Source organism: Seriola dumerili, unplaced genomic scaffold (genome assembly GCF_002260705.1).
Source record: "Seriola dumerili isolate Sdu_G_001 unplaced genomic scaffold, Sdu_1.0 BDQW01000128.1, whole genome shotgun sequence".
NCBI lineage: Eukaryota > Metazoa > Chordata > Actinopteri > Carangiformes > Carangidae > Seriola > Seriola dumerili.
In genome coordinates this window covers 811,295-827,131 of record NW_019174383.1, presented here as the reverse complement: position 1 = coordinate 827,131, position 15,837 = coordinate 811,295, and the positions used below count along the sequence as shown (strand labels likewise).

Genomic DNA, 15,837 nt, shown 5'->3' with positions numbered 1-15,837 from the left:
TGCCACTGTCTTTTCATGTATGACAGTATAAACACGTAGACACTCAGTAAACAACACCTCATATCAAACATGTCTGATTTGGTAAAATACACACTACAACTTTGCATGTTACATTTATGAACTTCCTTTTCGTGGTTAAAAAAAATAGTTTCAGTCTCGGAAATAAGTGAAGATTTAAACCAAAAACTGTAACATCATTTTGTTAAATATTATTATTTTTATTTTATTTTTTTTTACAATTATGAGATCAAATGATGCAAAATATCTCAACAATAACTGTACTTGAATATAACTTTCATTTTATGATACTATATTTCTACTACAGCACATTTCAGAGGCAGATTCAGATTAATAATACAAAATATGAACAACAAATTAAGATGTATTATTATAGGTTAAGATGACGCTTTATTAGGGGAATTGAAATTCAGCCACTCTACAGAATATAAATAATGATTTTTAAACATCAGTAACTATAATCCAATAGAATAATGGGTCTTCTGCATAACGAATAGTTTTACTTTTGGTACTCTAAGTGTATTTTCCTGATAATACGTTTGGTAATACTTTTACTTAATTAAAATTTTTTACTTCTAATATTTCAACACTGTGGCGTTGATACTTTTACTTTAAAAGATCTGAGTTCTTCCTCCACTGCCCAACACAGATCACTATGCACGTACGAAGCACAATGTGTTTAAAAAAAGGGACCATAGCCCATACAAGACATATTTAATAATTATTATAATATGTACTTTTTTTTACATCTTAGCAACACTTTACATCCCCGTATTTAGCATTTAGCGTATTTGAGTACAGCAGATTTAAATGTTTATCAATGCATCTGCAGCTCTGACTCCTGTGGACACATAAATGGAATCTGCTGTATAAACCGATAATGATAGTGGTCAAATGCAGTTGCAACAATTCAATATATGTCCTCACAGAGGAAGTTATAATTGTTGACAAGGACATAGAAATGTCCCATTATCTAATATACTTCTTCACTTTCAAACAAAAAGCTAAATGACTGTCCTTTTAACATGTTTTTCATTTAATTCTGATACAGTAAATGCATGCATAAAAACAAATACATGTAACAATTTGTAATGTATTGCACTTTATGTATTTGTTTGTTTGATTTCTTTTATTTTGGCATTATAAATCTTCCATAAAGATAAAATATATATTCATTCATAGACTGTATTTTTTTTCCAGGAAATGGCTTCTAGATACAGACGTGAGTTTAATTGTATTTTATTTGCTTCTTGCCTAATTCACTGTCTTATTTTCAGTTTCTCTCATTTCCTGCTTTTTTTTATATTTTGGGCCAAGCATTAGTGACACGTGCACAGAACAGTCAGAGTTAGTGCATCTCTTCTTTTATTGGTTTACTTCACACGTGGAAGGTTGTGGGATGTGATCTCCTGCATGTCTGTGTTCACTGTCATTTGTGTGTGTCCCAAATGTTTTGCATGACTGAGCAGAAATTATATGCAAGTGCATTTATGGATACTGAATGTGAAGTTTGTCTAATACGTCTGTTGCTTGTGCGGATCCACCTGAGCTCCAGGTAAAGAGTGAAGAGGCTTTGTCAGGTGTTTACTCTCCACCAAATCATTCTTCTGTCAATTTGCACATTATCTGTTTACCATGGCTGTTTGCTGCTGCTGAATAATTACTGCGATTGTAATGAAGGACCAGCTGTAACAACTGTGTAGCATTTATCTGAGAAAATATATTTCTACACAGATCCATGTGGCTCTCTGTGTTTGATATTATCACATAAAAGTGAAGTTAAGCAAGACTTTATCATTATTCTTATTAGTGGAGATGTTTTCACTGGAGCTAAATACACGTTGTACCCACTTTCTCTCTCTTAATCTTGTGACTTTTTCTAATTTAATTCTCAAATTCATTTTCATAAAATCACGGACCTACTTCTTTTATTATACACAAGACAGTTTATTTATTTCTCCAGACACTCAGAAACCAACCAGAGCTTCAGAGCTGAAATAATTAGTTTAGAGAAAATTAAGTGACAGCAACTTTTAAGAAAAAAAATCACATCTTTATAACAACGTTTTTCTTAATTCAATTTTCCACTCAATATGTTAAAAAATATACTTAATGAACTGTTTTTAAAATTGTACAGTTTTTTTCATTGAATAAAGTTTATTTAAGTGCACGGTTAAATAACAAAAACATAATGTCCACATGTTTTTTTCTCTCAGAAAAGCTTTGGTTGTTTTAAGAAAACGTGACCAATGTATTATTGTCGTTTGTAGTTGTAAAATTTAGGATTAGGGCCACTTGTGAAACTTTTTTTTTTTTTTTTTTTTTTAATTCTGACTTCTGACGGAAACCGGTCGATAAAGGGCGCTATTAAGTTTGTGAACTTCTTACAGGTCAGAGGTCACAGGTCACAGGTGAGGTAACGATAAGGTCAATGTGTGACTGATTTAGACAACTGTAACTGGGCACAGCTCGACACTGGAGCAGATAAACGAAAGCCGAGAAAAAGACAACGAAGCAAGAGAAGAAGATGTTTTACATCAAGTTCTTAGCGTTTTTTGTTTTTTCAGAAACTTTCAATTCAATTTAAACTGCTGTGTTTGGCGAGTGCCGCACGCGCATCGGTTTCAAGGGAGACGAAAACAAAACTAAATGGCACAGAGTAACAGCTAGCTAAAGATGTTACAACTTAATATTTTTAAAACTTGACTTTGGTTTCGATTATGGATGAAACTGCGGTCATGGGAAACGTAAACACTTAGCGTCGATGCAAATAACGTTCCACTTGTTAAAATAAATGTTAAACGTGAAATCATAATAGCTAGCTAGCTAAAGACGTTAGTTAGCTAGCTAACTAAATACGTTGGCTAAAGACGTTAGTTAGCTAGCTAACTATAGACGTTAGCATGCTAACTAATGACGTTAGCTGTCATTAAAGTACAAAGTTGCTCGGCGGACTGTCTTTATATTTGGGACATTTTGTACTACTTTAAAATTAAACTGTAATCTGTGTATCATAGTCCGCCATTTTATGTGTGAAGGATTTAGCCGAGTAACATAAATTACATTATTTCCATGATTTGATGCCTTTTTTTTTTAAAAAAAATGATTTAGGTATTCAATGTAGCGGCTAGCATACAATGCTTTGGAAAAGCAGCAGACAAAAGCCTTTGTATTTTAACAGTTTTTAGGTTTGGTTTACAAAACATTAGAAAACAGTTACAAGTAAAATTCTCACTTTTATGAGCATTGAACCATTTCAATCTTTCTATGAAAATTAACTTATATTTTTGTGTGGGTTGACTAATTGATTAACTGCTTATAGGCAAGACTCTCACAAGTTGTAAATAATGTAATGTCATTTTAATGGAACATAAAAATGATTTGTGCAGATTCATTGGTTTAGTCAAGCACAACCTAATTTTTTTATAACCCTAAATAAAAACAAACATGTCATTGTAGTAGCAACTCAACTCAAGTATTGTTTATGCACATTATAGGGTATTTTATTTAATGTTTATTTACCACTAATATGTGCTAAACAAGGCGGTTAAAGTGTGTCAACTGAACAATTAAGAAGTTATTTTCCAGAAACTTTTTATTCTGCACATTTACCTCTTTCCTTTCATAAGAGTTATGACTGAGGGCAAGTGGAGACATATCCCCTGTCTGTGTGTGTGTTTTTCAGGTTACTTGCCGGAGCTATAGGCTGTACTCGAGCTCACTCGTGTGTGAGCAGGCCGGCCGGTCTGCGCGCACATGCTCAGTGACGTTCCTTTTTTGCGCACAGAAGCTTTTAAGAGCGCGGCCGCGGCGGCTGGAGGCAGACAGCAGCGGAGAGAGCGGAGAGACGCGCAGGGCAGGCACAGCAGGAGGAGAGCTGAGCGGAGAGCTGAGAGCCGACCATCAGCTGTGCGTCTCTACCAGATGAACCATCAGACATAGCCGCAGACCCGGCTCTGTGCTGGGCACCCGGAGCTAGGCGCATGAGTTTGTGCCACAAGGCTCTACTCACAACATCTCCTCCATAGACTCTATTTGTTTTCTTTCCTTGTTTTTTTTTTCTCATCATTTCATTGCCATCATGGTACTGGCCAAAGTGAGGGCATTGGCGATCTACTTTGACAGCTTGAATGAGAGCAACCTGCCGGTGTTCTCCGGCGGGGAGCTGGTGTCAGGCAGGGTAGTCGTGGAGGTTACCGGGGATGTGCGGGTGAAAAGTCTGGACATTGCCGCGAGAGGAGTCGCCAAGGTCCGGTGGACGGAGTCCAGGAACACGGGAGCCAACACGGCGTACACTCAGAACTACACTGAGGAGGTGGAATACCTGCACCATTACGACACCTTGATTGGAGAGGAGAGAGGTAAGGAGTTAGTTCACTCTCAACTGTCACATAGCTGCTGTTGTTGTCGCAGTGTACGGAGTGATGTTGGTCAGCTGATCGCGCAAACTTTTCACGGGGAGCTGCTTTATGTGATGGGAAACTTTGTGAACGCGGAGGGTGCAGCCCTGTGTCAAACCGCAGAGCCCCCAAATCTCCCAGTCCATCAGTGACAGTGGTGCTGATGCAACAGCTGATGCGATACAGGGCTTCTCCCCTCTCTCCAAATCAGCGCATGAATTATTAATTAAACCGAACCGTTTCATAAGCGCTAAATAACAACAGTAATGGGGGGTTGAAACAGACGCTGCTGTGGACACAGTCTCAGTCTGCATTCTGACATTTGACAGTTTGCCTCTGGAAAAAAGAAAAAAAGTTGCGACCCATGAATGCAACACTTCGCGTAAAAGAAGAAATCGATACAGAAATCGAAAGCAGCCATGGTGTTTTCATGTTTGTCGCAACATTTACGCAGAAACCAAATAGAGAGTGAACATTTTTACAGATAACATCCTGAAGTAGGGCCAGCTCAGGCAACTCCCTTTGTTAGAAGCGGTTCAAACCTGTTCAGAAACTGCCAGAGAGGGAGGGAGGGAGGAGAGGCAGGACCAGACTGACTCTCTCTCTGTGTGTGTGTGTGTGTGTGTGTGTGTGTGTGTGTGTGTGTGTGTGTGTGTGTGTGTGTGTGTGTGTGTGTGTGTGTGTGTGTGTGTGTGTGGAATAACATCTCAGCTGCTGGTTAAGCCTCCTAACACTTCCTACATGAGTGCTGTGCTGTTGTACATGATGCAAATAAGCGAAAGGACAGTTTGTTGGAAACATGTAAATAAAAGCTTCATGCAGGATCTCCTACATCAGTTCCTCACCGGTGTTAGTATGTGGGTCAGACTCTCACCCACATTATCGTCCTCACGAGACTCAACCACAAGCTGTTTATGTTCAGTAGAATTTGAATTATTTGAAACTGAAACACATTAGTGCAAGATGAATTATTTCAAAACATCATCATCATCCTCATGAAGCAACAAACGTCAAGAACAACTACTTGTTTCTGTGAAGGACTCTGTTCCATACATCCCGTTTTTTTCCCGTGTTTATTCAGGGATAGATTCGGGGTCAAAGGTCAAGATGAAATAAAATGATGTGGAAAAATACTGCTGTTTCTTTTCTGACATCAGGACTGATGAATACGGCTGCTTCACTTTCAGGGAAGAGTTTGTTTAATCTTCTGACTTGATGAAACGGTGTCGTGTCCGTGTTCACCTGTTTCTGGAGCTTTCAATCAGATCACATGATCTTCCTTAGCAGATGGAGTTTGCACAGTTGTCATAGAATTGTAGATGTTCAAATTTGTAAATACTTTATAAGGAGTTCATTAGACACAGACCCATAAAGTAACAAAGAGACATGTCAAACTAGTTTTGAGGTCATTTAATAACAAAGATGACAGTGTATAATATTCTGTATGATCCCTAATTTAAGTCAGTCTATACATTTCAACTTAGGGCAACATATAATAATGATTTTATTATCAATTTCATCGTTTACTCAATAAAATGTTTGAAAATAGTTTTTAAAAAAAAAGAAAAAAAAACCTTTCACACTTGTGAAACGACATGTTTAAATGTTTTGTTTAGTCTGACCATCAGTTCAAAACCAAAAAATTCTCAGTGTACTGTCACATAGCAGTAAAACCTCAGAGACAGAGGATATTTAATAATGTTTAAATAATGTTTTTGCTTGAAAAAACGACTTGAAAGATGAATTAATTAAGAAAAATATTAGTTTCAACTGTACTTAACCTAAAAGTAGTGATTGAAAGTTCGTTCTTGAAGTTTTATTTTAAGACAACACGAATAAAACACGTTTTTAATTCCCATTTAATCTCATCTGCTGAGAAAGATCATGAGATCTGATCGAAAGCTCCAGAAATGGCTCCTAAATGGATCTTGTCTTGCTGTTTCCAAGCTGAAGGGCAAAGCTTTAACACTGACCTCACTGTTTTAAACAAGAAGGAAAAAAGGATGGAACTCTACTGATGATGATGATGATGATGATGAGGATGAGGATGAGTTTGGACTGGAGCTGGTTTTACTGGAAGAAAAAGATCTGAACGTGTCACATGATCTTTTCCCTGTCTTCATTTATGTCATTCAAGTCTGTGCGTGAGAGCTTTACCTGGAGTTCACTGATGGTGTACAACACCCTTCCTCTCTCTGCCCCCCTCCCTTCTTCCCCCCTCTCATGCCACACACCACATGGCTGTACTAATGTGGGCAGGGGCTTGTCAAGGCTGCACCAATCAGAGAGCGGCCTGTAAATTCATGTCACGTTCTCCTCCAATGGGAGGCCGAGTTGTGATGCATGCGTTGGAGTTTCCAGCTGAAGGAAGCTGCTCAGTCTGGTTCATACCGGTCTACTCCTGCTTGCTCTGTGTTGCCGGTGACTTGACGGGGGCGCACGCTCACACATGCACGCACACACATACACACATATACACACACACACACACACACATGCAAGCAGGCTGTTTATGACAGCTCTCACGCCAAACACATACGAACACACACACACACACAGACAGACACAGACAGAGAGATGCAGGGTGAAATGGAGCGAGTGCTGAGGTGGCAGGAAGCTGAAGTTCAGCAGGGTTGAGTGGAGACATTTAAAATACAAACAATAACAGAAGAAATGAGGAAGTGAACAGAGGTCATGTTCTTTCTCTCTTTACTACGCCCTGCAACACTCTGTATACTCAGTTTTTTATCTGAACTTCAGCAGACTTTAAGTGAATGTGGAAGATTGTGGGTCAAACGCTCGAGTCACATTTTCAAACTGCAAAATCTAAATGTCTCACATCAGAGCCGTCTGATGTTTTCTTCAAACAGAAGATTCAGAGACTGAACAGGATAAAAAACCTCTTTGTTCCTCAGACTCTTGAATCAGTTGTTTGACATTTCTGATGTAAAATATGTTTGTATTTGTTTTGTTGTTGGATTAAATGTTGTGGGTTTTTTTACGAGTGTGAAACCGTGCACACTGGGACACCAAAATAAATACAGTCCTGACTTCAATATTATGAAAAGACTATGAGTGAACACTCAGTTTCAGAGCCGCAGGAACATTTCAGTCGGTGCCTGAACACTTCTTTATGTTTAAGCAATGTGTCTTTTGTGTGAATCTGCAACTAACATTTAATCTGGTGATTATTTTCTCAATAAATCATCTTTAAAATGACAGAAAATTGTGAAAATATTCTCAAAAACGAAGCTGTTGTTGTCAAATGTCTAATTTTGCCTAAAGTTTAATGTGATATTAAAAAGAGAAAAACATCAAATCTTAAAGTTTGAGAGGCTTTTTTTTGTATTTTTGCCTGTGAAATGGCTGAAAAATGATCAACTGATGTCAAAATAGTTTGGGATTAATGGTTTCAGCTCTACATCATGTAAAAGTTTAATTTAAAGTTTGTTTTTAACTTTTCTGACAATTTTAACAGCTGCATTTCATGACATTTTACCATCGGTTGACTAATAATAATTGCAATTTAATTTTCCATCGTCCTCTCCTGTTAAAATGAAATGTTTGTGTGCTCACTGCACTTTTCATTCTCCCCTCACATGCCTCTCGGTGATAAGAGGAGTCCATTGTGTAATGAAGCTGTGTGACATTGTGTGTTAGCAGAGCAGGGTGTGGGGTCGGTGCAGGGCACAGGTGTATTCAGAGACCTGCTCTTTGTGTTTCAGACGAGGACTGTCCAGAGGAAGGTCTGACGGTTCTGCACGCCGGCGTACACGAGTTTGCTTTCAGCTTCAACCTGCCTCAGATGTGAGTAGTGACTAAATTCACCCTAGTGCAGTAATTAACTACAGTTTAGAGATTTTTTTAATTATTAAATGTTAAAAGAAACAGAGGAAAGTTCTAAAACTATAAATATTTGTAGAGAAGAACTTTGTTTCTTCTTTCCTCTTCCATGAGTCATGTGACGACCCCTCAAATTATCAGGTGACCCTGTGAAGGGGCCTGACCCCTAGGTTGGGAACCTCTGGATTAAATTACCTATTGATGACTCAGGATCAATGATCTGATGATGTCAGAGACCAATCACAGGAGGTACTTTAGTACTTAAGTACTTTTACTGTGAGATACTGTAAATACATGAATCTCAATTTGAATGCAGGACTTCTTTTGTAGTGGAGGAAGATCTGAGTCCTACTTCCCCCACCCCACACACACACACACACACACACACACACACACACACACACACACACACACACACACACACACACACACACACTGTGTGTATCCACAGTACATAACCACAGACCAGCCAACTTCCTAACTTCCTAACACTGTCTTTCCAACTGCCCTATCAGGGCGCTGGCCACGTCCTTCGAGGGGAAGCACGGCAGCGTGAGGTACTGGGTGAAAGCTGAACTGCACCGTCCATGGCTTCGCCCAGTCAAAGCGAAGAAAGAGTTCATTGTGTTTGAACACATCGACATCAACACACCACTGCTGCTGGTAGGCGCACACTGCACACGCTGCTGCTACCGTAGAGGAATAGTTTGACATTTTGGAAAAATATTTGCTTTCTGGCGAAGAGTTAGACGAGAAGACTGATACCACTCTCATGACCTTATGGCAAATACGAAGCCACGGCACAGCAGCTGGTTAGCTTAGCTTAGCATAAAGAGTGGAGACGGGGCAGAACAGCTAGCCTGGCTCTGCCCAGAGGTAATAAAATCCACCTGTAACACAAGCAGCGCCCACACACTTGATTTACAGCTCCCATTAATTTTGTTAGTGACATTTCAGCCAACTACAGGTCTTCCTCAGACTAATACCCACAGGAACTAAATGAGGGGTATACTATCCAGTATATATATATATCTATGTATATATATATATATAGATATATATATGACCAGTCATCTAAGCAGATTCATGTGTCAATGTGTCATTAAATTAAATTGAGCAAATAACAAATTCTCTTCAGTCTGGTGATTGTGTTTTCCATAATAATGTTGGCATAACAAAAACAGAAATGCAGTGTAAACCTCTGTAGTGTAACCCTGAGAATCAGCTGTATCAATAAAGTTTATTGATAGCTCTTATTACCTTCAGAGTCAGGCTAGCTGTTTCCCCCTGTTTCCAGTTTTTATGCTAAGCTAAGCTAACTGGCTGTTGACTCCCTCTACCAGCTACATATTTACTGCTCAGCTGATGGATGTGATGCTGTGAATGTCTTAGCTCCAGTTAAAGCAGATGATATTATCGTAACAGGCCTCTCAGGCTGGTACGAAGGAGAAGACCCTGTGCTGCTGGTTCTGTGCCTCAGGCCCGATCTCCCTCAGTACCAAGATCGAGAGAAAGGGCTACACACCAGGTGAGTGAAGAGACCTCCCCCTCATTCCTCCTGCTCTCCTTCCTCTCCTTTGCCTTTGAGATTTCACTCATGTCACTTCTCTCTCAGTCTGACAGACTGATCTCTTCTCTTGTCTCCAAGGCGAGTCCATCCAAATCTTCGCCGAGGTGGAGAACTGCTCGTCCCGGGTCGTGGTGCCCAAGGCTGCGCTGTACCAGACCCAGACCTTCTTCGCCAAAGGCAAGGGCAAGCAGATCCAGCAGCTGGTCTCCAACCTGCGAGGAGACCCCCTGCCACAGGGGAAGAGCCAGAGCTGGGAGGGAAAGCTGCTCAAAATACCTCCGGTGTCCCCCTCCATCCTGGACTGCCCCATCATCAGGGTGGAGTACGCCCTCGTGGTGAGTCGGCCATGTTTCTTCTTCAAACATGAGGGTGATGATGATGATGGAGGGCGTCCAGCAAAGAATAGGTTTTACTGACTTAATATTTTATACTTAAAACTCTATTGTCATTAACATACACTTACTACTCACCCACCTAACTAATAATACACACATAAACTATTTATAACTCCCTAATAATTTGCCAATAACACATTATTTATAACCTTTATAATATCCTGCTAATAACTTAGTAATAACCTGCAAATATAATACTTATAACCCGCTAGTAACATAGTATAAACTACTAATAACCTGGACACTAATAGCCTGTTAATAACACATTAAAAGTACTAAAAGTAAACTATTTATAATTCACTAATAATTGAATAATTTACTAATAACTTACTAAGAACCTGCCATTATAATTCTTATTACCTGGATATTAATAGCCTGTTAATAACACACTAAAAGCTTCTAACAACCTGCTTATAACATACAAATAATCTGTTAATAATGCACTAAAAACTACAAATGACTTGTTAATTACTCACCAAAAACTAATATAAAAGTCACTAATAATGTGCTAATGCCAGTGAATTTGCCACATAGAATAATAATCTACTGGCAAGACGTGGAAGGTTTCAGTCATCTTTGTTTTCTACCTTAACTTCCTTTAAAGTAAATAATGAAACATTAATAAACAGAAAAACATGATTAGGCAGGTGTGATATTATTGTTGTTATTATTATTATTATTAAAAAGTAGGCAGATAATATAATGAGAGAGCACGCAGCAACAGTGTTCTTCATACCTACAGATGACAGGTGACATGAAGCTGCTCAGGTACATGTGTACACGTGTCACCTGAGGGGCTGGATATCTCTGATATGAACAGGTACAACTGGCTCCTCTGACAAAAATCTTCTTTCTTCTTCTGTGTTTTCCACTTGCTCCCTCTCCGCCTGCAGGTGTATGTTGACGTTCCTGGCGGATTGAACTTGTCTGTCTCGTTGCCGTTGGTGATCGGGACCATACCTCTCCATGCCAGCACCACCCGCACCTCCAGCATCAGCAGCAACTGCAGCACTTTGAGCTGGCTCGGCCTGTCTGGGAGACCTGAGGGTACGAACAGTAAACACGGGCACATGCCTGTTGAGTGTTTTGGGTTTTTTTTTTCATGTGCAGATAAAAAGCAAAGATCTCTGACAGTTGTTTTTTTTCCTTCTTTTTTTTTTTTCATTGCAGCGCCACCGAGCTACAGCGATCTGGCAATATCAGAGTCTCACAGGCGGGATTGTCTGCAGGGCTGTGATAGGTCTGACGAGGAGGGAGAGGACCTGCTAACGTATATCACAGAGTTCAGATATCTTCCCCCGCCACTCTACTCTGAGGTACACACACACACACACACACACACACACATACATACACACACACACACACACTTCAGATGAGATTAAAGTCATGCAGAAAGTCAAGAGAGATTTGACCAAGAGGGCGACATAAAAACAAAACTAAGTACAAACACAATAAGACGACTAAAGCCCCACAAAGAAACTGGAAGAGGTGAATTAGAGTCAGAAATACTCCTCAGAGTCGTAACTCAAATGTAAACACAGACATGAAACACTTCCCAAGGATATCATAATCTCTGATCATCTACAACAAACCACCAGAAAGCTGCTGAGAAATCACAGAAAAAAAGAGGCTTCTTATCACATTTTAAAGTTTCCATCAGTATCACAGTAATACAGTGACTGTACATCCATGAGTACACAGCAAACAGGAAGTGCTCATTCAGCTACATTTAGTGCCAATTCACCCAAATGTAAACAAATATACAGCAGATTAAAAATCTCATTAAAAGTAGTAACTAAAAGTGATGGATTATCAGTTAAATTGTTAATTTAAGTAATGGATTAACAGTCAATAGTTAACTCAGTTAATGGTTGAACAGTTAAATGATTAGAAAATGGTTTAATAAATGTCACTGGAGTTAACCAGGTTTCTGCTACATCTGTTTAACCTTAAGATACTGAGTTCATATTAATATCACTCATGACTCAGACTTTGTTTTTATTTTCCATCAGCAGCCTGTAAACATGCAGCTCTCTCTCTGTCACCCCCCCACCCCAGGTCGACCCTTACCCCGACCCCGTGGAGGTGTGTGGCACCACGGATGTCAGGAGACCCGACACGTGTCCGTCCCGCTGAGGAGAGCCCCCAGAGGGCTGCTGCAAAAAAAACAAGACGCCGTCGTCACCCTCAGCTCCCGGGCCCACATGGCCAGCTTCTCACCAGATTATGTATCACCATAGATAAGGCCAGACCCTCCGTGACCTGGGAGCGTCAGCTGAGAGAGTATTAGGTGACCATTGACATATGGACCAGGGATTTTGAGCCATGCTGGATCTTCCATATCCTGTGCTCAAGACGAGGCAAAAAAAAAGAAAAAAAAAAAGAAAAAAAAAAGTTCTGACGCCACTGTCTGACGGTCAGAAGACGCCTCCTCCTGCCTCACAGTGAATTTTGCACATACCGTACTTACTGTTTTTCTACCTGTGGTTTTATATACTGCAGTTTCCCGCAGGCCTATATGCTACAGATCTAAACAATGTTATACTCTTTAATCTAAATGGCACATCGAGGAGGACGAAAGCTGTCGTCAGTAAGACGATAGCTTGACCTCGTGACTGTGGCCTGAAGGTGTCAGCGTCACTAACCAGACTTCAGGTGGAAAAAAAAAATCTCTTTGTGTGAACAAAGCTGAAACTCAGTGAGAGATTAAAAAATAAGACAGATGATGTTACTAGTGATTAGTTGCAGAAATGTGTCACAAAAATGACACCACCTCGAGCACTTAAAATAAAGCTCAAATTGTGTCTGAATGTGTGAGTGTGTGTGTGTGAGAGAGACAGAGAGAGAGAGAGAGAGAGAAAGTGTGTGATTGTTGGTTTAAATGACCAGGTTAAAAACCCAGACAGGGTCTAGAGAAAAGCACAACTCCGACCAACCGAGATAAAGTACCACAAGTAGCCTGTTGGTTTCTGCTCTGAACTGAAGCTTCTCTCGCTGTAGATTTTTCCAGACGTTAAAGAAGCTTTGTGCTCGCAAAAAGAATGGCAATGTGTAAAACATAAATGTTTACAGATGAATATATCAAATTGAGAATGTTGTTCAAACACGATTTCTTCCACCTAAAACTATCAAAGTACCAAGTGCAATATATTTTTGTATTTGTGATTTTTTTGCACTAGTTTTTCATATACTCTGTTGCTGTTTATTCCATTTCTGTGCATTATATATTATTGTTATGATCTTATTGCTGTCATGATCAACTTTTGATAAAATAAAAGATTTATTTTATAAAATATTGAGAGTCAAAGTGTTTTTATTCTTAATATTTTGTAATATTCTTTCTATTTGACTGATGGTGACTCACTCTGATGGGTCAGTAATTCCAAACTCCTGCTGAACGGACGTCCACAGAACTTTATTTAACGCTTTGCATGACAAGTTATGACTGTAAGACAGACTGTGACTTCTGATGCAGTCATGTAAATATTCATAAACCAGCAAAGAAATAACAGAAAAAACTATGTAACTGCAGAACTCACATTTTTCAGTTTTCTTCAGTACCAGTCTGTCTGTACGACTATAGGTACACTGCAGAAAGAAACTGCTGACAGCTAATTAAGCAACTTTTAATGAGAACAATTAGTCAAAAAGTAGAAGTTGCAACCCCCAGTGTAACTAACTGAATCCACAGCAGCATTTTACTTCCTGTTTATATCCCCCAGAGCGTCCAAAACAGTTGTTTCGATTTTGTCTGGGGGTGGGCGGACTGTGTCAGACTCTGAGAAGCCCCGGTCTCCCAGTGTGATTACTAAGCTGGAGGGCCTGCTCCACTGACTTCTGCAGATACACCAAACCAGATGTGTGACAGAGCTCACATGAGCTGATGACCTAATTCCCCACTGCAGACTGATCCACAGCATGGAGGGAAAAACAGAAATGAGCTTTTTGAGTGACGCTATCTTCACTTAATCTGTTTCATAATTTACAGTTTAAAAGGGAAGTAGCTTTCAGTCGTAATTTCCTTCCAGTCATATTCATTCAGAAGTCACAGACCACATGAACGTGTACTCACACACTCACTTATTCACATTATTGGATGAAAAGAATTAGGCATGAACACAGCAGCCATTTGTGTGTTTATAGGTGAAACAGGGATTTGTTGTATGTGGGATTCCTCAGGGAACACTTCATCATCACTTTATTATCACTCAGTCAAAACAAACCTTAGCTGTGCTCTTCCAGAGCAGATCTTTAGTTGATCTCCTTGATAATGGTTGTGTTGCTCATTGGTGGAAATGGCAGACTGTTGTGCAGCCCTTAATGCAGAACAGCATGTCTGAAGGAAACTACTATCATTGTATGTGAGTCATACTATAGTGAGGTATACAATGACAATTTATCCTTTACTATACTATGACTTTTTTTATGACTTTGTATGCCTTAGTATACTATGTCGTTTTTATGCCATGCTATAATATTACTTTTTTATGACTTTTTATGCCTTACTATACTATGTTGTTTTTATGACTTACTATACTATGACTTTTTATACCTTACTATACTATGATGTTTTTATGACTTAATGTACTATGACTTTTTATGCCTTACTATACTATGAAGTTTTTTTGACTTACTATACGATGTTTTTTTGACATTTTATGCTTTACTGTAATATGACTTTTTATGCCTTACTCTACTCTGTCGTTTTTTTGACATTTTTTGCCTTACTATACTATGACTTTTTATGCCTTACTCAACTCTGTCGTTTTTTTTACATTTTTTGCCTTACTATACTATGACGTTTTTATGACTTTTTATGCCTTACTATACTATGACTTTTTTTTTTACATTTTTGCCTTGCTATACTATGTCGTTTTTATGATGTTTTATGCCTTACTATACTATGTCATTTTTATGACTTTTTATGCCTGATTATACTATGACGTTTTTATGACTTACTATACTATGACGTTTTTTGACATTTTAGGCCTTACTATACTATGATGTTTTTTTGACATTTTATGCCTTCTATATTATGTCATTTTTTTGACATTTTTTGCCTTACTATACTATGACGTTTTTATGACGTTTTTATGACTTACTATACTATGACGTTTTTAGGATTTTTTATGCCTTATTGTAATATGACTCTTTATGCCTTACTATACTATGTCGTTTTTTTGACTTTTTATGACTTACTATACTATGTCGTTTTTTGACATTTTAGGCCTTACTATACTATGTCATTTTTATGATTTTTTGTGCCTTACTATGCTATGTCATTTTTATGACTTTTTATGCCTTACTATAATATGACATTTTTTGCCTTACTATACTATGTCGTTTTTTTGACATTTTTTTCCTTAGTATACTATAACGTTTTTATGACTTACTATACTATGTCGTTTTTTGACATTTTATGCCTTATTTTACTATGATGTTTTTTTGACATTTTTTGCCTTACTATACTATGACATTTTTATGACTTTTTATGCCTTATTATACTATGACGTTTTTATGACTTACTATACTATGGAGTTTTTTGACATTTTAGGCCTTATTTTACTATGATGTTTTTTTGACATTTTATGCCTTACTATACTATGTC

At 38.6% G+C, this 15,837-nt stretch overlaps 1 protein-coding gene across 1 annotated transcript; it reads left to right on the top strand.

Annotated features, from left to right (window-relative positions):
• The first annotated feature begins 3,855 nt into the window (after positions 1-3,855).
• LOC111224298 (arrestin domain-containing protein 3-like) lies at positions 3,856-13,501 on the top strand. The gene is made up of 8 exons (XM_022748733.1): positions 3,856-4,379; positions 8,144-8,225; positions 8,777-8,924; positions 9,687-9,789; positions 9,910-10,166; positions 11,120-11,273; positions 11,397-11,542; positions 12,288-13,501. The coding sequence occupies exons 1-8, from the start codon at positions 4,100-4,102 to the stop codon at positions 12,363-12,365; spliced, it is 1,248 nt and encodes a 415-aa protein (XP_022604454.1). The 5' UTR covers positions 3,856-4,099; the 3' UTR covers positions 12,366-13,501.
• The last annotated feature ends 2,336 nt before the right edge of the window (positions 13,502-15,837 follow it).

Excerpts from the sequence above, each read along its gene's own strand:
- LOC111224298 (XM_022748733.1), top strand. The coding sequence starts at position 4,100 with ATGGTACTGGCCAAAGTGAGGGCATTGGCGATCTACTTTGACAGCTTG. Across the intron at positions 4,380-8,143 it reads CTTGATTGGAGAGGAGAGAG|ACGAGGACTGTCCAGAGGAA; the intron begins GTAAGGAGTTAG and ends TTTGTGTTTCAG. Across the intron at positions 11,543-12,287 it reads CCCCGCCACTCTACTCTGAG|GTCGACCCTTACCCCGACCC; the intron begins GTACACACACAC and ends CCCCCACCCCAG.